Source organism: Apis laboriosa, unplaced genomic scaffold (assembly GCF_014066325.1).
Source record: "Apis laboriosa isolate Shangri-la unplaced genomic scaffold, ASM1406632v1 scaffold16_cov148, whole genome shotgun sequence".
In the NCBI taxonomy this organism is placed as follows: domain Eukaryota; kingdom Metazoa; phylum Arthropoda; class Insecta; order Hymenoptera; family Apidae; genus Apis; species Apis laboriosa.
Window position 1 is genome coordinate 2,970,328 of NW_025222129.1, and position 26,347 is coordinate 2,996,674.

At 30.6% G+C, this 26,347-nt stretch overlaps 6 protein-coding genes across 18 annotated transcripts in view; 2 read left to right on the forward strand and 4 right to left on the reverse strand.

The window, feature by feature from the left end:
* The window catches only part of LOC122711335 (ankyrin repeat and fibronectin type-III domain-containing protein 1), a 105,823-nt gene extending 97,924 nt beyond the window's left edge, over positions 1–7,899 (reverse strand). For 2 of the 4 annotated variants that reach the window (XM_043930029.1, XM_043930025.1), the window contains exons 1-2: positions 5,022–5,145; positions 3,337–3,446 (exon numbers count right to left, since the gene is read on the reverse strand). In XM_043930029.1, the coding sequence (XP_043785964.1) occupies positions 3,337–3,339 (3 nt within the window). In that variant the 5' untranslated portion in view covers positions 3,340–3,446; positions 5,022–5,145. Of the gene's footprint in view, positions 1–1,371; positions 1,759–3,336; positions 3,447–5,021; positions 5,146–7,702 lie in introns of those variants that run through there. The other 2 variants (XM_043930026.1, XM_043930027.1) reach the window with 2 other exon arrangements.
* LOC122711337 (transcription factor MafG) lies at positions 5,037–6,058 on the forward strand. Its single transcript, XM_043930036.1, has 2 exons — positions 5,037–5,195; positions 5,477–6,058. The coding sequence occupies exons 1-2, from the start codon at positions 5,169–5,171 to the stop codon at positions 5,840–5,842; spliced, it is 393 nt and encodes a 130-aa protein (XP_043785971.1). The 5' UTR covers positions 5,037–5,168; the 3' UTR covers positions 5,843–6,058.
* Positions 6,149–7,709, reverse strand: LOC122711336 (tRNA (cytosine(38)-C(5))-methyltransferase). The gene is made up of 2 exons (XM_043930035.1): positions 7,414–7,709; positions 6,149–7,240 (listed from the first exon to the last, which is right to left on the reverse strand). The coding sequence occupies exons 1-2, from the start codon at positions 7,469–7,471 to the stop codon at positions 6,216–6,218; spliced, it is 1,083 nt and encodes a 360-aa protein (XP_043785970.1). The 5' UTR covers positions 7,472–7,709; the 3' UTR covers positions 6,149–6,215.
* A 68-nt stretch (positions 7,900–7,967) lies between the features above and the next one.
* LOC122710980 (protein CLEC16A homolog) lies at positions 7,968–12,680 on the forward strand. Of its 5 annotated transcripts, none has more exons than XM_043929284.1 (14): positions 7,968–8,203; positions 8,276–8,404; positions 8,486–8,619; positions 8,696–8,853; positions 9,107–9,336; positions 9,427–9,619; positions 9,692–10,336; positions 10,409–10,529; positions 10,598–10,752; positions 10,827–10,988; positions 11,077–11,215; positions 11,296–11,599; positions 11,661–11,791; positions 11,866–12,680. In XM_043929284.1, the coding sequence occupies exons 1-14, from the start codon at positions 8,130–8,132 to the stop codon at positions 12,315–12,317; spliced, it is 3,027 nt and encodes a 1,008-aa protein (XP_043785219.1). In that variant the 5' UTR covers positions 7,968–8,129; the 3' UTR covers positions 12,318–12,680. The 5 variants fall into 5 exon arrangements, with proteins under 5 accessions (XP_043785219.1, XP_043785220.1, XP_043785222.1 ...); XM_043929285.1 differs by having other exon boundaries at positions 8,696–8,844; XM_043929287.1 differs by having other exon boundaries at positions 8,311–8,404; positions 8,682–8,853.
* Positions 12,681–12,794: 114 nt separating this feature from the next.
* LOC122711023 (hepatocyte growth factor-regulated tyrosine kinase substrate) lies at positions 12,795–17,217 on the reverse strand. The gene is made up of 11 exons (XM_043929385.1): positions 17,082–17,217; positions 16,925–17,009; positions 16,566–16,641; positions 16,294–16,482; positions 15,932–16,206; positions 15,748–15,823; positions 15,480–15,659; positions 14,593–14,927; positions 14,212–14,525; positions 13,849–14,138; positions 12,795–13,701 (listed from the first exon to the last, which is right to left on the reverse strand). Exons 1-11 carry the CDS (start codon positions 17,116–17,118, stop codon positions 13,090–13,092), a joined length of 2,469 nt encoding a protein of 822 aa, XP_043785320.1. The 5' UTR covers positions 17,119–17,217; the 3' UTR covers positions 12,795–13,089.
* A 435-nt stretch (positions 17,218–17,652) lies between these two features.
* Positions 17,653–26,347, reverse strand: part of LOC122711383 (uncharacterized threonine-rich GPI-anchored glycoprotein PJ4664.02-like) — an 18,655-nt gene continuing 9,960 nt past the window's right edge. For 3 of the 6 annotated variants that reach the window (XM_043930126.1, XM_043930125.1, XM_043930124.1), the window contains 5 exons: positions 23,914–25,791; positions 23,686–23,805; positions 21,842–23,599; positions 18,776–21,711; positions 17,654–18,690 (listed from right to left, as the gene is read on the reverse strand). In XM_043930126.1, the coding sequence (XP_043786061.1) occupies positions 18,391–18,690; positions 18,776–21,711; positions 21,842–23,599; positions 23,686–23,805; positions 23,914–25,791 (6,992 nt within the window). In that variant the 3' untranslated portion in view covers positions 17,654–18,390. Of the gene's footprint in view, positions 18,691–18,775; positions 21,712–21,841; positions 23,600–23,685; positions 23,806–23,913 lie in introns of all 6 variants that reach the window. The other 3 variants (XM_043930128.1, XM_043930127.1, XM_043930123.1) reach the window with 3 other exon arrangements.

Below are 26,347 nucleotides of genomic sequence, written 5' to 3' on the forward strand. Positions count from 1 at the left end.
AAAGGATAATTAATAGAAGAAAACGTAAGAAATAAGACAAGACTCGACAAATTTAACGAAAGAAGAAAAAATACGAAAGGAAGTGCTTCGAAAATAACTTTGTTTGTTATGAAATGATAATCTTGAACATTTTGTACAATTTTTAATACACAAAAGGAAATGGAAATACATTGAAACAAAGCATGTAGCATGTACTTCGTTAGCTTTGTAAATTAATCGATCGAACGGATATCCAAATAAGCGGATATATACAATTCGTACGAAGAAACGAAAACGTTTATTGTTAGACTATCGTCGATAATTTTTCAAATTATTAAGACGAACGATATATGAAACTCCCATTTGATCGTTTATTCCATACCAATATTATTCTACTTTTTGCAAGTTTGATGATAAAAGAGTAACTTTTGTTCGACGTTACTATGTTTTCGATAAAAAAGCGAGGAAACTGTCGACAAAAAAAAACTTGTCGAGAATATTTGCGACGTGATAACACGTGAAAAGTTTCACACAGTATGGAACGAAGAAATTCCTGATCAATGAACATCAGATTGATTTATATATTTCGAAAGGTGTACGAATAAAAATACTTCGAAAAGAATAAATAAATATATGACAATGATTTCTTCTTACAAAATGTAAATATATATATGTGTATATATAAATTGAAAAAAAAACCTTGAAACGCGTTCGAAGGATTTTCTGATTTGCTTGAAAGTCGTATCGGATGAAAGATTGTTATTCCCAAGGTTACCGTTTCCTCTTTCATTTACACGATCAATCCGATTTACTATTAACACGAAACGCAAATCGTGTATTGACATAAATCAGGGCGTATGTTGTTTCTTAAATAATTCGATTCGAAAATGGGAGAGTGAGAGTTATTTAATCCCTAATCCGGAAACATCAATGAACACACACACGCACACACACAATCCTTTACATTTTGCGTTGGTCGAAATTCCTAATAATGAAATATTTCACTTCTATTAATTTCACCGAATAATTCCATTTCATTTTCCGAGCAATTCGACTTTTTAAATAAAATTACTCCCACGCGTAGAACAACGCAAGGCAATTATTTATGCAATGCAAATATGAAAAATATGAAAAGAAGAAAGAAGGACATTCTTTCCACATCGTAGATAAATCATCTTATCTATAGATAGACCGATAGAGAAAATTCCCAACCAATGATCGGCTATCTCTTTTTTTATAAATAAAAACATATTTCCATCCCTTGCCGTTCCCATACCGAACCGAATAAAATCATCCCTCGATCTCGAGCCTTCGGAAGTCGCGTGGCAATTTCTCCGCGAGCCAATTTCGAGAATCTTTTTTTCTCGTCGCGCACGTATTTATGATACAGACCATCAGTGTTGTCCGCGTGATAGACAGCAGGACATTTTCTGCAGTTTCGAGTTGCGACGTGTTCCTTTCGTCCCACGTAGTTCCCGGTGGTCCACGATCGGGATAGGGAAGAGAAAACGGCCACCCAAAACCCGTTTACTCGCGATCGAGATTAATTTATCGCGGTTTAATCGACAGATTTCTTCTCTAAAAGGGGAAGGGCAAAAAAAAAAAGCGAGGAAAGATTCGTCGCGTGTCACGAATAAAAATTGTAGCACGTTTATTCAATGCGCGCGTCGCGATGCTCGGCCACCGACTGTCAGCTGCGTCGCGACGGAACGTCGGCGCGATGCCCGAACACGTCCGAGAACGACCGAGAACGTCGAAACGACGCCCGGTGTGTCGACGACGATAAACACGATAAGCAACGCGTAAACTTCAAGGACTATCGCGACCAACAAGTTTTAAGGACTTTAAGGAATCGTCATCATGCTCATCGAATCGATCGGGATTAACTCCTTAGAGGGGTTAATTGAGAAAATAAAAAATTGGGGGGACGCGAAATAATTAAATTACTATATTTTGAAAATGAAATTTAATTCTTTGTTTATTCAATTAAATCATTAGATTTGGATTGGATTGGATTTGGATATCGATGAGTTTCTAGCTAATTTACTAAGTTTTGTGGATATTCCATTATCGAAAATGATCTTGGAATTTTGAAGAATTTGAAAAATTTGAAAAATGAATTTAAGAGAAAGAAGACAGAGAAAGAAGAGAATTATGGTAAAGGGATAAATCGAATCTCAAGATAAAAAGATTAATAATGATCATACAGATCAAGATACTGTCTGGAATATTTGGTGTATATTAATGAACTTCCAGCAATGGATAAGCTGTTTAATAGTAAGTATCATGATCTTTCAGAATAATAGTTTTAATTTAGATAATAATCAAACAATAGCTTCAGTTATCTATTCATTATCTTATATGTTATAACAATTATTCGTTATATCGTATCAGTGAACTAATAATCCTGTCTAAAAATTAAAGGAGTTGTATTATAAATTAAATGAAATATCAAATTAAATTATGATTGATTAAATTAAGATGAATTATATAGTTTTTAAACAAATTGCGTTACTATGAAAACCATCTTCAATTGAAATTACTTTATCAATTTATACAAATTTTAAATTTATATCAATACTTTATAGAAATTTCTTCATTGTTGTGATATATCAATTAAATTTAAAATCAAATCAAAACATAAAAGATTTATCCTCATAAGTCTAGAGTTAATCAAACTATTGAGTTATAAATCTATCAAATAAATCTTTTCATTTGTCATAAATGTATAATGAAATTTCTTAATAGTATTCGTAGTCTATCCTAAAATTTATAAATTCATTCAAGATAATATTGTAAAAATTGTAAAAATGATTGGAGAATAAAAATTGATATTTACAATAATAAAATTATATTTCAAAATATATCTTTTCTTTCTATGATATCTTTTAAATTATATCTTACATTCTTCTTCATTATTTTAAGAAACGAATCCCTTTGCCCAATATGCTGCATTGGCATTTCTCCTAAGTTCTTTTAAGAAAATCGTATCCCTGTCCAAAACACGACAAAAGCATTCACAAGTCGATCACTGCAGTTGTGAAGGGAAATACGTAGACATTCGATTAACCGCAATGCGACAAATCATTGAATCGTAAAAAAAATCAAAACAGATATATATATATATATGAAAATATAAATGAGATTCATTGTTGTTGTTGAATAAAGTTGATTAAAAATATTTTAATCAAAATTTTCTAAACAAAAATATGAAGAAAGAAATAATAAGAATAACTAAAAATTGATTTAAAAATCATTGCATAAACTTTGCAATTTCATTTATTATGAAATTTATAAATATATTTCTTGAACAATAGTTCATTTATATTTTCACTTAACGAATATTTTCTTTCTTACCATCTATAGTGTCATATCTCTTTGTTCTTTTTCTCTTCTTTCCTTTTCTACCAGTCGTCATCTTCTCAGTTATTTAATTACTGTTCCTAAGAGATAATCATTCTCTGGATCTGAAATAGAAAAAAAATAAAAACTTAATAACCATTACTGCAAAATGATTTTTTCTTTCTTATATAATAAAAATAATAATAAAAAAAAAAAGATTAATGATTTGATATATAATTTAATATATATAAATATATATAATGTAATATAAATATATAATATATATTTTATAATATATATTATATAATATAAATTTTATAGCATTCCATAATGAAGATATTTCACAATAAAGTATAACTTTTTTTAAATAAATTAAAAATTTAAATAATTTTTTTAAATGAATCATATATAGATTTTTTTATTTCATTGAATTATTAATTAATATTATTCTATGTACAAAATTATGTTAAATATAATTCATTATGAAAAATGCTACAAATTATAAATTAAATCTTACTTCAATTGTTTGAAATTTATATTTATAATATTATAATATGAAATTTTAATCTAATTATTCGCATTAGATTAAATTAATTTATTTTAAATGTATTTTATTCGTATTAAATTGATTCTTACATTATTATATTATTCTCAACACTTTTAAAAATTCTAGTTTTTCCTTTTTATTTTACAAGTATACATTATTATATTAATATATTTGTAAAGCTATTTATTTTTCATTTATTTTTCATTATGAATAATAAGTGCTACATATTCAATTGTGTTTATTTAATGAAAATTTATTTTATTTGTTATTCTAACTAATACGTAAAAATTCATGGATAACGCCAAAAATGTGACATATAACATATTTTCTTTATTGTATATATTAAATTATTCTTTTTACTATTTTATTTTACACATATGCATTTATAAATAAAACTGAATATAAATTTCACTATTTATTAATATTGAACCAACTAAATACTAATAAATATAAACAAAAAACAAAATTAATATCATTTTGACAACATTTGAATGATTTAAGAACGCCACCTGCATTACTGAAACATCGGAAATACTACGCAAACATTTGAACAAAATTTAACGTTTGTAAAGACTTTGCATGTAATTGTATATGAAATATAAATATTGTATAATAACAATAAAACAAAAAAATAATTTAATAAAATAATACAATATTTAAAAAATGTGAAATTAATTTTTTAACTTATAGTAAAAATTTAAAAAAAATGTAAACTTAATAAGAATATCATGAATTGAACATATATTATTTTTTTTTTATTCACTCTTAATCATAAGAAATTGAAATTAGACACATGATTCATGTTTTCAAATTTTTACAGCAAAGATTAATCATTATGATTCACAAAACCCGCCATATTTGTGTTAAATCTATATACGTATAAACGAAAAGTAGCCCTCTATTGTGAAATACTACAACTCAAATAAAAGTATACATATATCTAGCTTAATATCATGGTGCGCCATCTATAGAATTCAAAATATGGACATAATATGCGATTTCTTCAAAATCAAATATGATTGCTTTATGATTTTCAATAATGTAAAGAAAATATTATTATATATTTTCAATGAAATGCTAATATAATTTTCATAAATCTATATGAATATATAATAAATGAATGAAAAGATTATGTTTTTAGAAAGATATCTACCATCGTTCCAATGGATGAACTGACCAGCAACAGATTCTACGATGACTAAGCAAATTTTTCTTCAAAGCGTAAAAGCTAGAGTAAAATCAGAACTTTGGTGGTTTTTTGATATTGTAACTTGAAAAATTCAGTTAAAAAGAAATATCCATGGATGGAAAACGATCTATAAAAATGGTACGTTGTTTTCCTGCATAATGCATGATTTTTTTCTTATCAATGCGTCATGTTTCTAAGTCTATCAATGACGTAGAAGAAAACAAAGTATCATTTATAAATTCCTTGAAAAAAATATACATTTTTTATAATAATAATAAATTAAGAAACTAATTTTAATAATTATTACAAATCTTCTAAATGAAAAATAAAAATCATAAAATGTTTAAAAATGTAAAAAATAATTTTTATATTTTTTATTTTACATAATTAATGAAAAGATATAATCAATTTTTATACAGGATCCTCTGTCACCTGGACCTTGTCTAGACATTAGCGATGATGAACTAGTAACTATATCAGTAAGAGATTTAAACAGGCAATTGAAATTGCGTGGATTATCTAGAGAAGAAATAGTACGTATGAAACAACGTAGACGGACATTAAAAAATAGAGGGTATGCAGCTAGTTGTCGTATCAAAAGAATTGAGCAAAAAGATGAATTAGAATCAGAGAAAACACAAGAATATCGTGATATGGAAGCTATGCAGGAAGACAATAATCATATGAGAGAAGAAATTGAATCTTGGCATTCTAAATATCAAGCATTAAAAAAATTTGCATTAGAAAAAAAGATTCACATTCCACCTGAATTAGAAACTATATAAAATATTTATTTAAGTATTTTAAAATTTTGTATTAAAATAATAAAGATATTGAACAATTATTTGCTAAATATATTATTTCTAAGAATTGATTAAAGTTATTAAATGAAAATGAAATACAAAAACTATATAAAATATATAGTTAACTATAAAATTGTAAATGCTAGATTGCAATATTTGCAATCAATTACAATAATTGTAAATGATTTGTATTTATACTGAAGACTAAATATACTATATAGCATTTATTTATCTAATGTTTAATTTTTTCATAAATACTTTTAAATTATTAAGATTTTTTAATTCTGTTTTAAAATATAAAAAAATATATTTTTTTTAATTAGAAACATATATGAGATATATTTACATAAATATATTATGTAATCTTTCTTTCAATATGTAATAAAAATATTAATCTGCTAACCACATATATGTTAATTGAATTTCCCAATAATCTATATTTTTGTTTATCTGTTATATATTCTGGAAATATGAATTCTTCAGGAAAACACATTAATCTACATATTTCTCTAGGTGTAAAATATCGTAACATTAATTTTTCCAGAATTTTTGATACTTCTAATGATTGTCTTTCATATTTATTTGCTTCTGAAAATGCTTCTTTAATTGTTTTTTCTGAATATGGACAATATACAGAACCTGTCCCTTCTACATAGTGGCTATAAGCTTTTGTAAAACAACAAGAACCATTGCTTTGTGATGTTCGTATGTCCATTAACCAAACTCTTTTTTCCAACAATTTTTTAGGAATTAAATATTGTGATCCTTCAACATGCTCTAGAATATTTTCCAATGTATAACAATTTTTATCTGTTTTAGAATCTTGAGTATAACTTTTTTCCGCTAATAAATTATATTTACTTTTAGGAAGAATCTTTAAAATAGAATCTGATAATTCAAAATTTAATATAGATTGATCAAAACAAAATTCAAGATTGTTTTTTTTTGCTAATAAATAATATCTATATCTGGTATTTGGAATACCAAATTGACAAGGACTTAGAATTAATTCCTTATAATTAAATCCACTAGTATTTATGCATTTTAATAGAGCATTTCTCATTTCAGACTTTTCAAATCCTTTTACATTTTCAAGGAGAATATATTTTAATGTTTTTATTTGAGGAATCAATGAAAGAACATGAAGCAATGAAGAAGATCTGTTATCCAATATATCTTTTTGAAGTCCTATTCTTGTGTAAGGTTGACATGGAGGACTCATTAAGATAGTATCTATATTTAAATTATTTATCTCTTGTGCAGAAAGTGATTGAATATTACAATTCAAAAGTAATACATTTGGAAAATTATATTTGTATATACTATTTGCAACAGTATTTATATCAACTGCTGCAACAATGTCACCTTTAATACCACTTTCTGAAAATAAAATTTTTTGTGATAATTATATATTTTATTTAAAATATAATAATATTATTCATAATATTATTTATAATAATAAAAAATTTTGTTTAAAAATTTTTTTTGAGGTTAAATTTCTTCAATAATATAGAGGTTAAGTTTATTTAAAATATAGTTATACAATAATTTACCTTGAAGAGCATAATGCATTCCACCAATACCACTGTATAATTCTAATACTCTCATCATATTTAAATATTTATATTAATTTTTTCAATATAAGAAACTCTGATATCTCATTCCATATCACTTCATAATATAATTATATTGATATTTCTTCTTTATTTTTTCTATTATTTTTTTCTATCTATTTATTTACATTCATTATTTATATAAAATTTAATAATATTATTAATATTATATTTTTTATAAATAAAAATTCTAACATTTCTAACTAATAATAAGTGACATTAAACTAACCTAACATATAGTTCCACTGGTTATTCAGTAATGGAGGGTAGGCTTCGTTTTGCGTCGCGTAAAATTGAAAGTACGTGATTATTATAATTTTAAAAACTGTTAATTGTGTAATTAAAAAAATGTATAAAAAATGTAAATACACTTTATATAAAATTATAGTAATTAATAATTAAAACAAAAATAAAAATATATAATAGAAAAGTAATTCTAACCTGAATAATGTATTAAATTTTATTGCTATTTCGACAATCATTTTAATGTTCATAAAAATTTTAAATAAACATTAAATAATTATAATTTTAATAACATAAACAAATGTCGGTAATATTTCTTTAACAAAAAAGAAAAAAGAAAAAAAAAGACAAGAAACAAAAGGAATATGAATTTAATGCAAGACACCACCCAAATGCAGTTGTATTGCTAAAAAATGTTTCGAAGTCGAAGCTGGTTTGGTGGAGGGCTGTGGAAGCCCAAAAATCCTCATTCTTTAGAACACCTTAAGTATGTATATATATATGTGTATATATATAAACTATATGTAAACTTTTACTTTTTGTTTATTATTATATATAGATATTTATACCATGTTCTTTCAAAAAATCAAACAGTATCTGAAAATAATAGAGGCTTATTGGTAGAAACTCTTCGTTCCATAGCTGAAATTTTAATATGGGGTGACCAAAATGATAGCAGTGTATTTGAGTAAGTTTTTATAATATAATTGCTATTTGATCATATTAATAAATTTTGTATGATAAATAATAACTGTGTATTCTTTATTAGTTTCTTTCTGGAAAAAAACATGCTTTCATTTTTTTTACGTATAATGAAGCAAAAATGTGGAAGCTATGTATGTGTTCAATTATTACAAACTTTAAACATTTTATTTGAAAATATACGTAATGAAACATCTTTATGTAAGTTTATAACCAAAATTATTATAAATTTGTTTGATCACTTTTGATAAAATTTTAAAAAGATATATGTTTTCAGATTATTTATTAAGTAATAATCACGTAAACAGTATAATAGTGCACAAATTTGACTTCAGTGATGAAGAAGTGATGGCATACTATATCAGTTTTTTAAAGACTTTAAGCTTGAAGTTAAATGCGCATACCATTCACTTTTTTTATAATGAGGTAAACGAGGTACACATGATAATCCTCTGTGTCTATTATTTCACTTTTGCTAATCTCATACTCATTAATTTTAATAATAATTTTTTACTATTTCTTCCCAATTTTAATGTTATAATATCTATAGTTTTTTCTATAGTATTTATAGTTAATTTACTCATATGCTTTTTATTGTGATCATTTTCATTATCATTATCATCATCATTTAAATTCTGCACTTGATATATAAAAAAGAGTATGTTTTAATTTCTAATTTTTTTATCAGCACACCAATGATTTTCCATTGTATACAGAAGCAATTAAATTTTTTAATCACTCAGAAGGAATGGTTCGTATAGCAGTGCGAACTTTAACATTAAATGTATATCGAGTAGAAGATGCTTCTATGCTAGCATTTATAAGAGATCGCACTGCTGCTCCCTATTTCAGCAATCTTGTATGGTTTATTGGTAATCATATTATAGAGCTTGATACTTGTGTTAGAAATGATGCTGAGTAAGTTATTATTTAAAAAAAACATGACTTAAATAATTATATCAAAAAGATATTTCATAATATATATATATATATACATATATATTTCAGTCATCAAAGCCAAAATAGATTATCAGATTTAGTAGCAGAACATTTGGATCACTTGCATTATTTAAATGATATTCTTTGTTTAAATATATCTGATTTAAATAAAGTTTTATCAGAACATTTGCTTCATAAATTATTAGTTCCATTATATGTTTATTCACTTATGAAACACAAAAATCTTCTGTGCCAAAATCAGGTATGTTTTCAATTAGATTTAGAATTACTTGATATGATAATAATTTAAATTTGATTTGTTTATAATTAATAGGAAGAAAGAAAACATGTGAGCATTGTTGTAGCTTTGTTTTTACTCTCTCAAGTATTTTTAATAGTCTCTCATGGTCCTCTTGTACATACATTAGCAGCAGTAATGTTATTATCAGATTTAGAGACAATACAAACAGGTGCAAGTAAAGTACTTGAAATGTATGGTGATATTTCATCAGATAAGCCAATTGCTTTTTCACCACCAAAAGAAAGTTTAGAAAAATCTTTAGAAAATTTAAGTGAATCATTAACAATGTCAGATGAACTTTGTGAAGATGAAAATAATTTAGAAAGAAAAGATAGTGAGAATGGAAGTGAAGAAGTTTTAGAAATAAATCATGCCAGTACATCATTTGATACTGCTTCATCGGGAGATATGCCTATACTTATGAGTCCAGAACAACAAGAAATAAACATTCCAACTGAAGATTTAGAAGAAATCAAACACTTAAATGTTACTGATGAAGAAAAAGAACAAAGATTAGCACTAGAAAGTCCCTTAACACCTCATGCTCAAAAAAATGTAACTGAATCATTATCAAATAAGCCATTTTTAGAAACTATTTTAAATTCTTTATTCTGTACAGAAAATGATTATGCCGCTCTATTCGCATTATGTTTATTATACGCTCTAGCTAACAATCAAGTAGGTAAAACATTTTAAAAATATTGTATGTGATAAGATTTTATTTTTGTTTTAATTAAATAAATTTTTAAGGGCATAGATCGTAAAACTTTGGATCCAATTTTATGCAATTCACAAAATTCAACGACGAATTCATATAATGAAATTTTAATAGATAGACTGATTCATATTATAACATTAAGTTGTCAAACAAGTGAGTCATTTTATAGAATGTTTTTTCTAATTTTTTACATAATAATCGATAAATAATATTTTTATTAGATGCAAGAGTAAGACTTGTTACTTTGGAATTGACAATTAAATTGCTAATACAATTAGTAATGTCAGAAGGACAAAGCATGTTAAAAGATTCACATTTGGCAGCAATTCAAGCAGCCAAAGAACAAAGTACATCATTATTAAAAAATTTTTATAAGGTCTGTTATTATCAGATACTAATTTTTTTTCTCAAATATTAAAAATCATAAAAAAATTTTGATTTTATTTTTAGAGTGAAGATATATTTCTAGATATGTTTGAAGATGAATATAGCGAAATTCAAAAACGACCTTTGAATGTGGAATGGTTAATGATGGACAGTAATATTTTATTACCGCCAACAGGAACTCCAATGACGGGTATCGAATTCACTAAAAGATTACCATGTGGAGATGTAAATATTTTGAAGATCAAGTTTTTTATTTTATTATTAATATAATGAGTTATTAAACTAATAAGAAACAAAATTAATGTTTATATAGGTTGAAAGAGCAAGACGCGCTATAAGAGTATTCTTTTTAATAAGAGATTTATCATTGACTCTTAATATGGAAGCAGAAACACAATTGCCATTAACGAATCCAGCTAATTGTATTCAAGTTGATAATGTTCTTGATCTAAGTAAAAGTTACTTTGTTTTTTATATTCGAATTAAATATTCATTTATACAAATATTAAATTATAATTATTTTTTTATATAGACAATAGCGACTTAATCGCATGTACAGTTGTATGGAAAGATGGCCAGAAAATTCGTCGTTTTCTCGTCATAGATGTAGTACAATTAATTCTTGTTGAACCTGATACTAGTAAACTCGGTTGGGGTGTAGCAAAATTGGTAGGATTTCTGCAAGATATCGAAGTCGCAGGTGATAAAGATGATTCTAGATGTTTACACTTAACAATTTATAAACCTTTAAGTAGTAGTACTGGCAATCGTGTTCCACTATTATCAACAAAATTCATTTTCGATGATCATATAAGATGTATGGCCGCGAAACAAAGGTAAGCTTACGTAATATAATATTTGTTATATTTCATTTTGTATTGATTTTTTTTATTAAAGGCTAACAAAAGGACGAATAAAAGCAAGACAAAAAAAAATGACTCAAATTGCAAGATTGCTGGACATTCCTACAAGCATACCGCACGCTACAACACCACCAAATTATGCACTACGTGGTTTTCGACATGAACGTAAGAGATATTATTGCAAAAATAAATAAATTTGATAAAAATTATAAAAATTAACATTTTAGTGTAATTTTCAGGATTAATAGGACGTGGTTCAAGATCAAAAGATCATCAATCGCGTCCAATGTTCACAGTAAATAAAGTTCCTGGATTCGCAGCACAAATGCGTAGAGAAAATATTACTAGACCTACCCCCGGTCTTTCATCATCAACTTCAAAACGCAGCGATACTATTTCAAATGAAAAAAGTCACGAAAATGGTTTACGATCTCGAGATAATTCACCAAAAATGCCAAGACCACGAAGTGAAGAAATTCCTTTAGAAGATATGCGGCTTCGAAAAGCATCTTTAACTTCTAATGGAATAAATATATCACATATATGCCAAGAAAAAAAAGATGGTCAAATTTCTGCTTGTTCTACTAATGGTGAGTCATCAACTGTGATTAGAAAACATTCTGAAGAAACATCATTCACCTGTCCACAAGAAGTGAAACCACGAAGAAAAGGCCAAGTGGAAACAATATGATTAAAAAAATAAATTTTTAAAAAAAACACGAAATTTTTTTTTTAAATATTTTAAGAAAGAAAAAAATAAAAATGTAAATGCAGTATTAAATTAAAAAAAAATGTTTGATTAATATAATAAAAAATTTTACTATAATTAAAAATTTTAAATATCTTGTGTTTCGTAATTATGTTCGTAAATATGTTTCATTTTTCTTTTCCATAAGGAAAATAATATTTTAAAATTAATTTTGTAAAAAAAAAAGTGATATATATTTAGTAAAATCAAGTATATAGGTGAAATTAGTTTTCTTCAGTTTTATGCTATGTAACATAAATATTTTGTACATACATTATATCTACATACGTATACATAAAATGTATGTTTTTGTTATTTAAATATTATAATCATTCATCAGATAATATTCAACAATTATGCAACAAAAATCATATATTTAATTTGTATATATATTATTATTATTGTTGGAAATTTCTATAACATAAAATAAACACCAATAATGAAATAAATATTTTCTTATTTTCGTAAATATCATTCCGTATACTGTAAAATATTATTCATTAAAAATATTACGCAATCCAGAAAATCACTATTTTAGATTTCTCAATAGTGATTTTAAAATTTATATTTTTTTTAATTCTATAAACAACATTTGAAAAATTTTATCATCAAATTGAGACAATTAATGCCAAATTAAGATTAAAATTGGTATGCAAAATGATTACCTTAAATGCATTTCTTATTATAAGTTAACTTGTATGCACAAGTTATTCATTCAATCAAAAGAAATTAATTCTGCTGTTTCCGGTTTCGAATCCTCTTTTACTTGGGAAGATTCATTTGATGCAGCTGGTAGAGAAGTTGGTGGTTGATATTGTAATTGTTGTCCTTGAGATACTGGAACTTGAGTTATACCTTGCATAGTTGGTACACCAGGTGTCTGAGAACCTTGTATTGGTGGATTCGATGTTAAAATCGATCCAGTTGTAGTTCCAGATGGTATTTGAATTGTTGCTGATCCTTGGGATGAAATAGGTGTATTTGAAACATGAGGTTGCATCGAAGATCCTTGAGGACCTGGCATTGAAGATGATTGTTGAGGTCCCATTTGCAGACCTACAACTTGTCCTGGAGGGCCGTGTGCTCCAGGTCCCATTTGTGCAGGTGATGGACCCATATGACTTTGTGGTACCTGAGGTATAGTATGAGGAATTTGATTTGGTGGTCCTGGCTGTGTAATTTGTGGACCCTGATGTGGCGGCATATGCACTGCTGTTGATTGTGTTTGTGTCATATGACTTGGTGGAGGACCTTGTTGCGATGGAGGTCCCATTTGATGTCCACCTGTTTGCTGAAGTTGCGGTATGGGATTTGTAATTTGAGACATCTTCAAAAAAAAATATAGAAAATAATTAAATAAAATATATGAATCAAAATATTTTTTAAATTATATAAAAAACAAAGAAATATTTTTTAAAAATATTGAAAACAAATATATATAAATGTATATAAATATATTTAGAATTATACTAACCATTCCTGGTCCAGAAACAGAAACTCGACCCATCGCCTCATGTCCCTGGACAGGATCAGTTGGTTGTTCTTGATTTGTTATTGGTCCCATTACATGAGGTGGCATAGAATTCATTGGTGGTATATTATAACTTTGCATGGGATATTGTTTCATAGAAGGTTGCCCATATATAAATCCTTGATTAGTTGGCGACATAGGATTATAGTTAGTTCCTGGTGTTTGATACTGAACGTGACGAACAGGTGAACCTTGAGATGGTCCAATAAAACCAGAAACTGCTTGATAACCACCTAAATCATATTTAATGTAATAAAAATTATTTCATATTTAATTCAATTTACTTTATTGAACTTATATGTATACCCATTATATATTGTTGCTTTTGTTGTTCTTGTCTCATTTGCATTTCTCTTTCTTGTTCTTGAATTTTTTGTAAAGCAAGCTGACGTTGATATTGCAAATATTCTTGTTTTTTCTTTCTCATAATTGCCAATTTTTGAGCCATCAACATTTGTCTTTGTCTTTCAGCTTCTTCTGCTTGTCTTCGTAATTTTTCTCTATGTTCTTCTCGTAAAGCATCTAAAGCAGCTCTAGCATCTTTCATTTGTGTTAATTTATCCTGAAGACCTTCATAATATACTCTACTATCATCTTGTTCTTGAATGTATCTCAATAATCTAAAAAAATTTATTATATGATAAAATTTTATACGTGTATAAATTAAAAATATTCTTTGAAACAAACCTGGAATGCATAGCAGTAATATTTAAAAACAAAGTTTGTACTGAACTATCATTAGCAATTGATCTTCCTCTTGATGAATTACTTTTCATTCTATTAACAAAAATTTCAACTTGAGAACGTAAAGCATTAACAAATTCTTCCATTTGATTATCAACTTCTCCATTCTGTTGTTTTGTGATTATAACTTTTTGTGGCATTGGACTACTTATATTAGGAGCTGAAGGACTTGTAACATCTGCTCTGGAACTATGCTCTTCAAGTGCACTTTGTCTCAGTTCCCAACGTTTACGATTCAAATACTTAGCAAGTTCTGGATCAACTTCTGCTTCTTCTTGCTGAAAAATAAAATTTATAATACATTTACAATATATATAAAGTATTTCTTTTATCTCGCAAAATAAAAATACAGACTTAATATATCAAAAAAATGTTTTTACAAAAATTTGCTTTACAAAAAAAACATTATGATGTAAATTATTTTTTTGTAAATTTTTTTTATAGTGAAAAAGATTTTAACATAAATAGAGCCATACAATTTCAGATTTCAATTTCAGATTAATCAATTTATCTGAATATTTTCTATAAAATATATTATTATTATTTATTTTGTTATTATCTCATTTATTAATACTTATATGTTCTATAGATTTTAACTAGAAATAATAGCTAATAAAAAAAAATTTGTTTTCTATGTGTTAGTACAAAGATTATCTTACTGAATTAGAGTCAATCACAAATTATTATTTTCTTCTGAATTAAAATATTTTCTAAACCGATATTAATAATAATTAAGTATAAATAGTTAATAATTTTTTATAAGAATTTTGCGAGATAAAAAAAACATCCTATACATATATTTTTTTTAGTTTGTGTTTTTGTAAACAAACAGGTGATGGCGGTGGTGAAGATGTTCTCACAACACGTGTATTAGGAGGATTTATTTTTGCTGCACGATTTCCTCTTTTTTTTTCTTTCTCTTGATGTTCTGCTTCACTTTGACTTAAAGCTATAGCAAGATTAAGTTCTTCTTCTTCTTGCAACTCAGCTGCTGTTTTTCTAGGAGGTACCTAATAAAATAGAATATTTTTATTTTATGTACATATTTTTCATTTTAATTTTCATTTTAATTTTTAATTTTTTTATGCAATTGCATACTTGCTGTTGTTGAGCTAAAGAACTGTTAAGATATTCAGCAGGTAAATCTGCTTCTTTAATTTGAGCTGTAGATGGTCTATAAAAATAAATGAAATAATTGAAAACAAAATAAAAGTTATAATATAATAAATAAGTATAATATAATAAAAGTTATAATACATTATAATAAAAATGTAATACTTACTTATTAAGTTGTTCATAACATGCTTCACAAACTCTAACTTCCTTTTCAATTCCAAACTTAGGCAGTGTAGATACTTTACTTGAACACTGACTACAAAATACTTGACCACATGCTCTACAATGATGTTTTCTTTGTACCATTCCGAATGATACTCGACAACGATGACACACATCTCCATCTGCCCATGCTGGAGCAGTATCAGCAATAAACATAGCATCACTTTCTTTCAAAGTAGGAAATTTATGTCCTTCAGCTTTCATTATATTAAGTGTATCCTAAATATTTTATTAATATTAATATTTTACATTATTAAAAATAAAATAAAAATAAAAATAACATATAAGCATTTTTATTTAACATACTTGCACTGCTCTATATTTAGGACTATTACGAAATGCATGAGCCCAAGCTTGAATCAATTCTAAAGTTTTAAGTTTAACATTTTCATGTGTTGTTGTTTTTACTAACTCTTTAAGTTGTTCCATATATTGTTTGGTACCAATTTCATCATGTATCAATGTACCACAATTTTTGACACAAGATTCTAGAACCTTAATAATAAAACAACATGTTTGTAATATAAATAATAATAAATAAATAATAGAATATTTATCAAAGCATTAAGTTTTCTTACCAATAGAGCAAATAAAGCTACATGTGGATTTGCATTTGTCATTTTCTTTTTTATAGCTGCGAGTGCTGCTTTTGGTCTGTATATGTAAAAATATATAATATATAAAATTTGATTTTTTTTTATTAATTCATATAAACATAATAAGATATTAATAATAATAATTAGATATTATTAATGTTATCAATAATGGTAATGAAAATATATATAAAAAAAAACTAAGAAGATTTAAATAATTTTCAATTTAAAAAATAACTTTAAAAATATATACATATATTTTAAAACTAAAACATTGTTGTTTCATCATTTCACATTAAAAAATAGTAAGGTTAGCTTTAGGTTAAATGATAATATTCACTTACTGCACGTCTCCTTGACGTATTAAATCACATATTTGGAGTATTGCTACCCAATCAGGTTCAAGATGCAAATGACTCGTTGCTTTATCTAATAAAAAAATTAAAAATATAATTTGACAATCGGACATTTTGTTCACTTGATATAATGAAAAAAATTTACCTAATAATTTATCAAAAGTAAGCGAACTACGAAACATTTTGTTTAAAAATGATTTTTATTTAGAATTTTCTTTAAATGCTTAAACTTTTCCGAATATTTTTGTATAACCGACAATTAACTCAATTTAACAACTACTATTTCGTACACAGCACTGCTGTTCTACTAACTGACTGTAATATAGTAAAAATATGAGTATTAGTCACGTGATTTGTTCACGCAGATTATAATCGACCAATGCAATCGATTGTGCGAGAAACGAACGAGACAATCGATTTGATTTAGTAAATTTTTAAATTTTCAAAATATATCGAAAATTAGAAGTAAAAAATTATGATAAAATATTTGTAATTGATTCAAACAATATTACAAACAATATTACATAATTAGAAAAAAAATTTTAAAGCTCGAGAATGATAATCTATGTTGTCACTATCAATAAAATAAAAAAAAATTGTAAAACTCTTTTCTACTTCATCAAAAAATTTATTTATTTATTGATATCAATTTGCAAAAAAATCTAATACAGACACACACAATATTTATACACATTCAATAACAATTCTAGAAATGCTTCATGTTTATCATTAAATCGTAATAAACGCGTTATGTAGCACTTCTTTTTTTTACTTATTTAAAATAAGTAATATTTTAACATAGATATCTTTCTATAAAAATTATAGAAAGAAATAAAGATAATAAATGAGATGTTTTATATAAAGGAAGGAACAATTAGAATAATTGATACATAATTATATACAAAATTATCTTTGCAAAGTTAATTTTGTACTGTATTCAGAATATGGTGCTGAGGTTTCTATATATGCATATAAAATTTCATATTATGTTATAAAGCGTTTTAAAATAAAGTGTTATTATAAAATTATGAATACGTAGTCGCATATAAAAATATTCAAATATGTATCACAAATTACAGTCGAATATTGCATACAAGTCCCTCAACCAAAAATCCCAATTTTCACAATGTATGATTTTCCAACGACTTTACGATTTCATAGCGAAAAATCATAAGAAAATTCTAGTTATATTTTTCAATAATTATTACGAATTAATTCCTATACATAAATCAATATAGACTATAATTATTAATTGCCACAAGATGACTGCTGAAGATCTGAATATTTTTTTATGAGATCTTCCGTAGCCATGTTATGCATATATATATTTAAATATATTCTAATATCTTTCCTTCAAATATAATTATAAAACAAGATAACGTAAGAAATTATCCTGAGAGTTTACTGTCCTTTCGAACTATTAAAACTTTCTATCGAGATAAAGAAAATATTTTTTAATAATTTATAAACTTTAAATTTCTAGCAGACAAATTAATTTTTTCTATTGGAATCTTCCATTTCTTATCCCAATTCTCAACATTATCTTCCAGCGCAGATGCACACATTGGTAATCGTAAAGTACGTTCGCATCTTCTCGAAATCGACCAATACAAGTAGTTTTGTGGACATTTGTACATATAAGCCTGAAGATTGCCATTGAAATCTCGTTTGCAATTATAGAATATGTTGCTGCAACCTGATTTATAAGGATAATGACCTTCTTCCGAACAAAATGATTCGTTTGACACCTTTATCTAAAATTGAAACGTATATATTTTAAACAAAATGCATATAAACTTATATATATATATATCAAATTGTTTAAAATGGTATACTCACAGGAGATACTTCACTCTTCTCCAATCTTCTATAAAATCTACCAATTGCTTTACTACCAGTACAAGGTTTAGTGGCTTTACTTTCAGACAAACATTGCATTTTTTGTTCATCGTAAATTTTTCCCTCTGGACAGCTTAATACAAGTACGTTTATCTCCATATTACCTTCAATGGTACATTGATAAAATAGATTGCAGTATTTTGGATGTCTTCGGAAACCTGTTGGACAGATTAGTGCTATCTGTTCGTCAGTTAAGTTTCCGATTGGACAAGGCGTTTGAACAGAAGGTTCCATGGTAGAAATCGATATTTGTGTAGTGGATTTTTGAGATTCTGTCGTTGAAGTCGATATTTCAGTGGATTCAGTAATTTGTTCCGAGCTGGATTCCGTATTACTTTCAGTAGTTCCTGCAGAAGTTGATTCTATCGTTATAGTAGAACTAGAATCTGTACTTACTTCAGTTGTAATAGTTTCTGAAGTTGATTCTGTGGTTGCTTCTGAAATCAATTCGGTAGTTGTTTCGGTAGTAGATATTGATTCTATAGTTGCTTGAGATTCACTAGTTGTATCAGATGTTGATTCTGTAGTTGCTTGAGTCGTGGATTCACTAGTTGATTCAGACGTAGATTCTGTAGTTACTTCAGAGATAGCAGTAGTTTCGAAAGTGGATCCAGTGATTGCTTCAGATGTAGATTCTGTATTTATTTCAGACGTAGATTCGGTTGATACTTGAGACGTAGATTCTGAATTTGATTCAGTTGTGGATTCTGAAGTCGTAGATGATTCAGATGTTGACTCAATTGTAGACGATTCAGAGGTTGTTTCAGATGTAGATTCTGTTGTTGCTTCAGAAGTAAATTGCGTACTTGATTCTATAGTTGTGCTCGTTTGCGTCGAGGATGAAGTTGTAGATTCAATTTCTTCAGTTGTTATCGACTGTGTTGTAAATTCAGTAGAAAATGTTGTTTGTTCTGTACTAGTAGACGAGCTCGACGTAGGCATTTTACAATCTCTTGGAGGATAGACTGATTCGGGATAATTACATACGTTAATGCTAGGATCAAATATAGTTCCAGGTGCACAATCGAAATAATATACGTTAAAACCATTCCCATTATCGACGCAACGATAGAATTTGTTACACTGTGTTGGATGCGGATAGAAACCTGGTTTGTTACAAACTATAATATTGTTAGGATTTTTCGAAGTACAGTCTGAAATACTTGATTCTGTAGAAGATATCGAAGAAGTTGAGGATACAGAAGTTGAGTTTTCAGTACTCGATGATTGTACTTCCGTTGTACTCGTACTTGTAGGAATTAGCATACTATTAGTAATTGAACTAATAGTAGTAATAGTAGAACTACTAGTAATAGTAGAACTAATAGGTGTTGTTAAATCAGATGCTGCAGAAGTGCTTGAAGATTCTTGAATATGATCTTTATTGTCTGAAGAGCAAGAAGTTACCTGGTCAATATAATTACAAGTTTGAAGAATTTGATCCCAAGCCGTACCAGGTGCACAGTCAAAGTCATATCGTTGTAATCCATTTTGAGAATGTACACAACGGTAGAATTTCGTACAATCGTTTGGATTTGGGAAAAAACCTTCTTCTGAGCATTGCGCTGTTCCAGAAGATGAACTGGTTATAGTAGTTCCTGATGTTGGTGTAATACTGCTCTCCGGTGGCAAATATGAAACGGATATTGTAATACCTGGAGATATTGATTCAGAACTGACCGTAGTTGTTTCTGATACAGGTGGTATGGTGGAAGCTGATTGTGTAGATTCAGAATTAGTACTTGTTTCAGATGCAGTGGGAGATGATACAGTAGTTGTTTCTGGGCTAGATGTTGTACTGCTCTCTGGTGGCAAGTATGAAACAGATTCTGTAATATTTGGAGATATTGATTCAGAACTGGTTGTACTTGTTTCAGTTGGAAGTGACGTAGTAGAAAGTGATATTGTAGATTGAGAACTCGCTGATTCAGATGTGGAAGATGGCAAAGTAGGCTGAGTGATAGGAATATTTGATTCAGCTGTAGAAAACATAGTGGATGGTGATACTGTTGATGTAATAATTGTTGAAATATCTGTTTGTACGTTGGTTAACGATGTAACATCAGATGATGATGTCGATGATGGACTAGTTAATATAGAAGATGTTGTGCTGTCCGATGATATACTTTCTGTTTGTGTACTTGATTGACTAGAATTGCTATTAATTTCATTTTCAGATGAATTTGATTCTGTAGTGACCATAGATCCATTACAACTAGTAACGAGATAATCGTGATTACAACTTTGAAGAGCTGAATCCCAAGCAGTACCAGTACCACACTGGAACTCATACTTGATAAATGTTGAACCATTACCAACACAACGATAGAATTTACGACAATCTTCAGGATCAGGAAAGAATCCTTCTTGAGTACATTCTATTTCAGGAGACGTACTAACTGTTATGGTCGCCGCAGTAGTAGATAGTATATTTACAGGAGGTAAATAGGATATTGATTCTGTAACAGTTCCAGAAGAAGTGGATCCGGGTTCAATTGTCTGAGTAGTAAGAGAAACGGATGAAACAGTTGATGAAGATGTTTCTTTAGATATACTAGATGCAGTAGTAGTAACAGTAACATCGTGGTCAGTTGAATCTTGATCTGTAGTAGTGCTCAAAGAAATAGTTGACTCTGGATAAGAAGTGACTGAAGAACTGGATGAACTAGATCCCCCTTTACAATTTGAAACGAGGTAATTATGATTGCAACTCTGAAGAGTAGAATCCCAAGCAGTACCAGGACCGCATAAAAATTCATATTTAATAAATGATGAACCACTTCCGATACAACGATAAAATTTATGACAATCTTCAGGATCAGGGAAAAATCCTTCTTCAGTACACGTACCAGGAACGTTTGTGCTTCCAGGGATACCTAAAAGATACATTAATAACTAAACACATATAACTTTTATAAATAAGATATATATATATATATATAATTATATTTATAAAATATATATAATTTTAATAATCATAAAATAACATTGATAACATTGCAATACCTGAAGAAATATTAGGCGTGCCAGAAGTACCAGGAGTAACAGATATATTAGGTGCACTAGAAGTATCAGCAGATTGAGATGAATTAGAAGAAATAGGAGAACTGGAAGCACTGCTAGTGATAGATTCACTAACAGAAGCAAGGGTCGAAGAAATATTTTGTGTAATAAATGTGCTAATAGATAAGGGATAAGGAGTATTAGAAGTCCCTAATGTTTTTGAAGTCACAAGAGTTTTTGTACTAACTGTAGTTTCAGTAGTTGAAAATTCTGAATTATTAAAAATTTCTGTGCTCACTGCAGCTTTAGTGACTGTAGGTTCTAGAGTGACAGGTGATTCTGTATTAATTGAGACTTCAGTAGTAGGTGGAGATTTTGGACTACCAGGAGTTTCTGTGCTAAGTGTAGAAGTAGTTAGAGGTATTGAAGTGCCAGAAGATTGTGTGGCTTCAGTAGTGATAAAAGATTCTGGAGTATCAGGAGTTTCTGTGCTTACTGTAGTTTTATGAGTAACTGGAGGTACTGCAGTGCTCGAAGATTGTGCTTCAGTTGTGAGTGTAGATTCTGAACTACCAGAACTTTCTGTGCTCACTGTGATTTCAGTGACTATAGGTTCTGGAGTGCCAGGAGATTCTGTATTAATTGAAGTTTCAGTGAGTGGAGATTGACTACCAGGAGTTTCTGTGTTCATTATAGGAATAGTCGGAGGTATTGAACTGCCAGAAGATTGTGTAGCTTCAGTTGTGGGTGTAGATTTTGGACTACTAGGAGTTTCTATGCTCACTGTGTTTTTAGTGGCTGTAGATTCTGGAGTTGCAGGAGATTCTGTACCAACTAAGGTTTCAGTAATCGGTGGAGATTCTGGATTACCAGGAGTTTCAGTGCTCATTGTAGCTTCAGGAGTAACTGGAGGTATTGGAGTGCCCGAAGATTCTCTGGATTCAGTTGTGAGTAAAGATTCTGGAGTGCCAGGAGATTCTGTACTAATTGAAGTTTCAGTAGTGAGTGGAGATTCTGGACTACCAGCAGTTTCTGTACTCACTATAGGAGTAGCCGGAAATATCGAAGTGCTAAAAGATTGTGTAGTTTCAGTAGTGACAGAAGATTCTGAAGTACTAGGAATTTCTGTGCTTACTGTAGCTTCAAGAGTAACTGGAGATACTGAAGTGTTTGAAGATTGTGTGGTTTCAATTGTCGGAGAAGATTCTGGAGTTTCTGTGCTCACTGTAATTTCAGTGGCTGTAGATTCTAGAGTAGCAGGAGATTTTGTATTAACTGAGGTTTCAGTAATCGGTGGAAATTTTGGGCCACGAGTTTCTGTGCTCACTGTAACTTCAGAAGTAGCTGGAGGTGTTGGAGTGTTAGAAGATTGTGAGGCTTCAATAGTGGATGCAGATTCTGGACTGGCTTCAGGTTCTGTGGTCAATGTAGCTTCAGATGCTGGAGGTTTTAGACTAGCAGGAATTTTTGTACTGAATGTGGTTTTAATCATTGAAGTTTCTGTATTTATTGTAATTTCAGGAGCGGCTGGAGTTTCAGGTGGGTGATGTGCACTTATTGAAGATCCAGATACAATGGTCGTTGTTAGTTTAGTATGTGTGTTTGTTGTTTCAAATTGCCCAGGCGTGTTTGGAGTTATTGTTGCAGTGCTACTTGATCCATGCGTGCTGAGTGTTGCTAAGGAGTTTGATGAACTCTTATTATTATCTGTACCAGTATTACCAGGAGTTGGAGTAGTTGTTAATTTAAGTGCAGTAGTGCCTGTTCCAGTAATAGTATTAGTATTAATTATATTAATGTTTCTATATTTACTTGTTCTGTTATGTGTAATGGATTTTTTGACATACCAATGGTTTGAGAAGAATTTGAAATCTCATTTGATGAATCTGGTCTTTCAGGCGTTCCAGGTGTCCCATGTGTTCCAGATGTTTCGGATGTTTCAGAAGATTCAGTTGTACTTGAAGAATCTGAAATTTCAGATGTTGTAGATGTTTCAGGCATTTCAGAAGTTCCAGGCATTCCTGGGCTGCCAGAAGTTTCAGGAGTTCCAGGTGTGCCAGGAATGCCAGATGTACCAGGACTTGCAGGTGTGCCAGAACTTGCAGGTGTGCCAGAACTTCCAGGTATGCTAGATATTCCTGAAGAGTCAGGAATGCTAGGTGTGCCAGGCGTGCTAGATGTGCTAGGACTTGTAGGCATGCCAGAAGTTTCAGGCATGTTAGGTATTCCTGGAGTGTCAGATGTGCCAGGAGTTCCAGGTATGCCAGGAGTTCCAGATGTGCCAGGAGTTCCAGGTGTGCCAGGAATTCCTGAAGTGCTAGGAGTTCCTGATGTGCCAGGAGTTCCTGGTGTGCCAGGACTTCCAGATGTGCCAGGAGTTCCAGGTGTGCCAGGTGTGCCAGGTGTGCCAGGAGTTCCAGGTGTGCCAGGAGTTCCAGGTATGCCAGGAGTTCCAGTTGTTCCGGGATTTCCAGGTGTACCAGGAGTGCCAGGTGTACCAGGAGGGCCAGGTATGGCAGGAGTGCTAGATGTGCCAGGATTTGCAGGCATGCCAGAAGTTCCAGGTGTGCCAGGACTTTCAGGTGTGATAGAACTTTCTGATGTGCCTGAAGTTCCAGGTGTGCCAGAAGTACCAGAAGTTCCAGGTGTGCCAGGACTTTCAGGTATGACAGAACTTTCTGATGTACCAGGAATTCCAGATGTACCCGGGCTTCCAGGTGTGGCAGGAGTGCTAGATGTGCCAGGACTTGCAGGTGTGCCAGGAGTTCCAGGTGTGCCAGGAGTTCCAGGTGTACCGGGATTTCCAGATGTGCCGGAACTTCCAGGAATACTAGATATGCCAGGAGTGCCAGATGTGCCAGGACTTCCAGGTGTGGCAGAACTTCCTGATGTGCCGGAAGTTTCAGGCATGCCAGAAGTACCAGAAGTTCCAGGTGTGCCAGGAATGTCAGATGTGCCAGAACTTCCAGATGTTCCAGAAGTTCCAGGTATACCCGAACTTCCAGGTGTGGCAGGAGTACTAGATGTGCCAGAAATTCCAGGTGTGCCAGGAGTTTCTGAAGTGCTAGGAGTTCCTGATGTGCCAGGACTTCCAGATATGCCAGGAGTTCCTGGTGTACCAGGAGTTCCTGGTGTACCAGGAGTTCCTGGTGTACCAGAAGTTCCAGGTGTGCCGAGACTTTCAGATGTGCCAGGAGTGTTAGATATGCCAGGACTTGCAGGCGTGCCAGAAGTTTCAGGTGTGCTAGGAGTTCCAGATGTGCCAGGAGTTCCAGGTGTGCCGGAAGTTCCAGGTGTGCCAGGACTTCCAGATGTGGCAGAACTTTCTGATGTGCCGGAAGTTCCAGACGTGCCAGAAGTACCAGAAGTTCCAGTTGTGCCAGGACTTCCAGATGTGGTAGAACTTTCTGATGTGGTAGAAGTTTCTGATGTGGTAGAACTTTCTGATGTGGTAGAACTTTCTGATATGGTAGAACTTTCTGATGTGGTAGAACTTTCTGATGTGGTAGAACTTTCTGATGTGGTAGAACTATCTGATGTGGTAGAACTTTCTGATGTGGTAGAACTTTCTGATGTGTCGGAAGTTCCAGGCGTGCCAGAAGTAACAGAAGTTCCAGGTGTGCCAGGAATGTCAGATATGCCAGGACTTCCAGATGTACCAGGAATTCCAGATGTACCTTGGCTTCCAGGTGTGGCAGGAGTGCTAGATGTGCCAGGACTTGCAGGCATGCCAGAAGTTTCAGATATGCCAGAAGTTCCTGAGGTGCCAGGAGTTCCTGAGGTGCCAGGAGTTCCTGAGGTGCCAGGAGTTCCTGGAGTGCCAGGAGTTCCTGGGGTGCCAGGAGTTCCTGGGGTGCCAGGAGTTCCTGGGGTGCCAGAAGTTCCTGGTGTGCCAGGAGTTCCAGGTGTGCCGGAACTTCCAGGTGTATCAGGAGTGCTAGATATGCCAGGACCTGCAGGTGTGCCAGAAGTTTCAGATGTGCCAGGTGTGCCAGGAGTGCTAGATGTGCTAGGACTTGTAGGCGTGCCAGAAGTTCCTGATGTGCCAGGAGTTCCTGGTGTGCCAGGAGTTCCAGGTGTGCCAGGAGTTCCAGGTGTGCCAGGAGTTCCAGGTGTGCCAGGAGTTCCAGGTGTGCCAGGAGTTCCAGGTGTGCCAGGAGTTCCAGGTGTGCCAGGAGTTCCAGGTGTGCCGGAATTTCCAGGTGTGCCAGGAGTGCCTGATGTGCTAGGACTTTCAGGTGTGCCAGAAGTTTCAGGTGTACCAGGAGTTCCAGGTATGCCAGGAATGCCAGAAGTTCCAGATGTGCCAGGTGTTCCTGATGTGCCAGGACTTCCTGATGTGCCAGGAGTTCCTGCTGTACCAGGAGTGCTAGGTGTACTAGGAGTGCCAGGTGTACCAGGAGTTCCAGGAGTACCAGATATGCCAGGAGTGCCAGATGTGCCAAGAGTTCCAGATGTGCCCGGACTTCCAGGTGTGCCAGATGTGCCAGGTGTGCCAGAAATTCCAGG

Excerpts from the sequence above, each read along its gene's own strand:
- LOC122711337 (XM_043930036.1), top strand. The coding sequence starts at position 5,169 with ATGGATGGAAAACGATCTATAAAAATG. Across the intron at positions 5,196-5,476 it reads GAAAACGATCTATAAAAATG|GATCCTCTGTCACCTGGACC; the intron begins GTACGTTGTTTT and ends ATTTTTATACAG.
- LOC122711336 (XM_043930035.1), bottom strand. The coding sequence starts at position 7,471 with ATGATGAGAGTATTAGAATTATACAGTGGTATTGGTGGAATGCATTAT. Across the intron at positions 7,241-7,413 it reads AATGCATTATGCTCTTCAAG|AAAGTGGTATTAAAGGTGAC; the intron begins GTAAATTATTGT and ends TTTTATTTTCAG.
- LOC122710980 (XM_043929284.1), top strand. The coding sequence starts at position 8,130 with ATGTTTCGAAGTCGAAGCTGGTTTGGTGGAGGGCTGTGGAAGCCCAAA. Across the intron at positions 10,530-10,597 it reads AACATTAAGTTGTCAAACAA|ATGCAAGAGTAAGACTTGTT; the intron begins GTGAGTCATTTT and ends TATTTTTATTAG. Across the intron at positions 10,753-10,826 it reads TATTAAAAAATTTTTATAAG|AGTGAAGATATATTTCTAGA; the intron begins GTCTGTTATTAT and ends TTTTATTTTTAG.
- LOC122711023 (XM_043929385.1), bottom strand. The coding sequence starts at position 17,118 with ATGTTTCGTAGTTCGCTTACTTTTGATAAATTATTAG. Across the intron at positions 15,660-15,747 it reads CTTTAGCTCAACAACAGCAA|GTACCTCCTAGAAAAACAGC; the intron begins GTATGCAATTGC and ends CTATTTTATTAG. Across the intron at positions 14,526-14,592 it reads ATTACTGCTATGCATTCCAG|ATTATTGAGATACATTCAAG; the intron begins GTTTGTTTCAAA and ends AAATTTTTTTAG.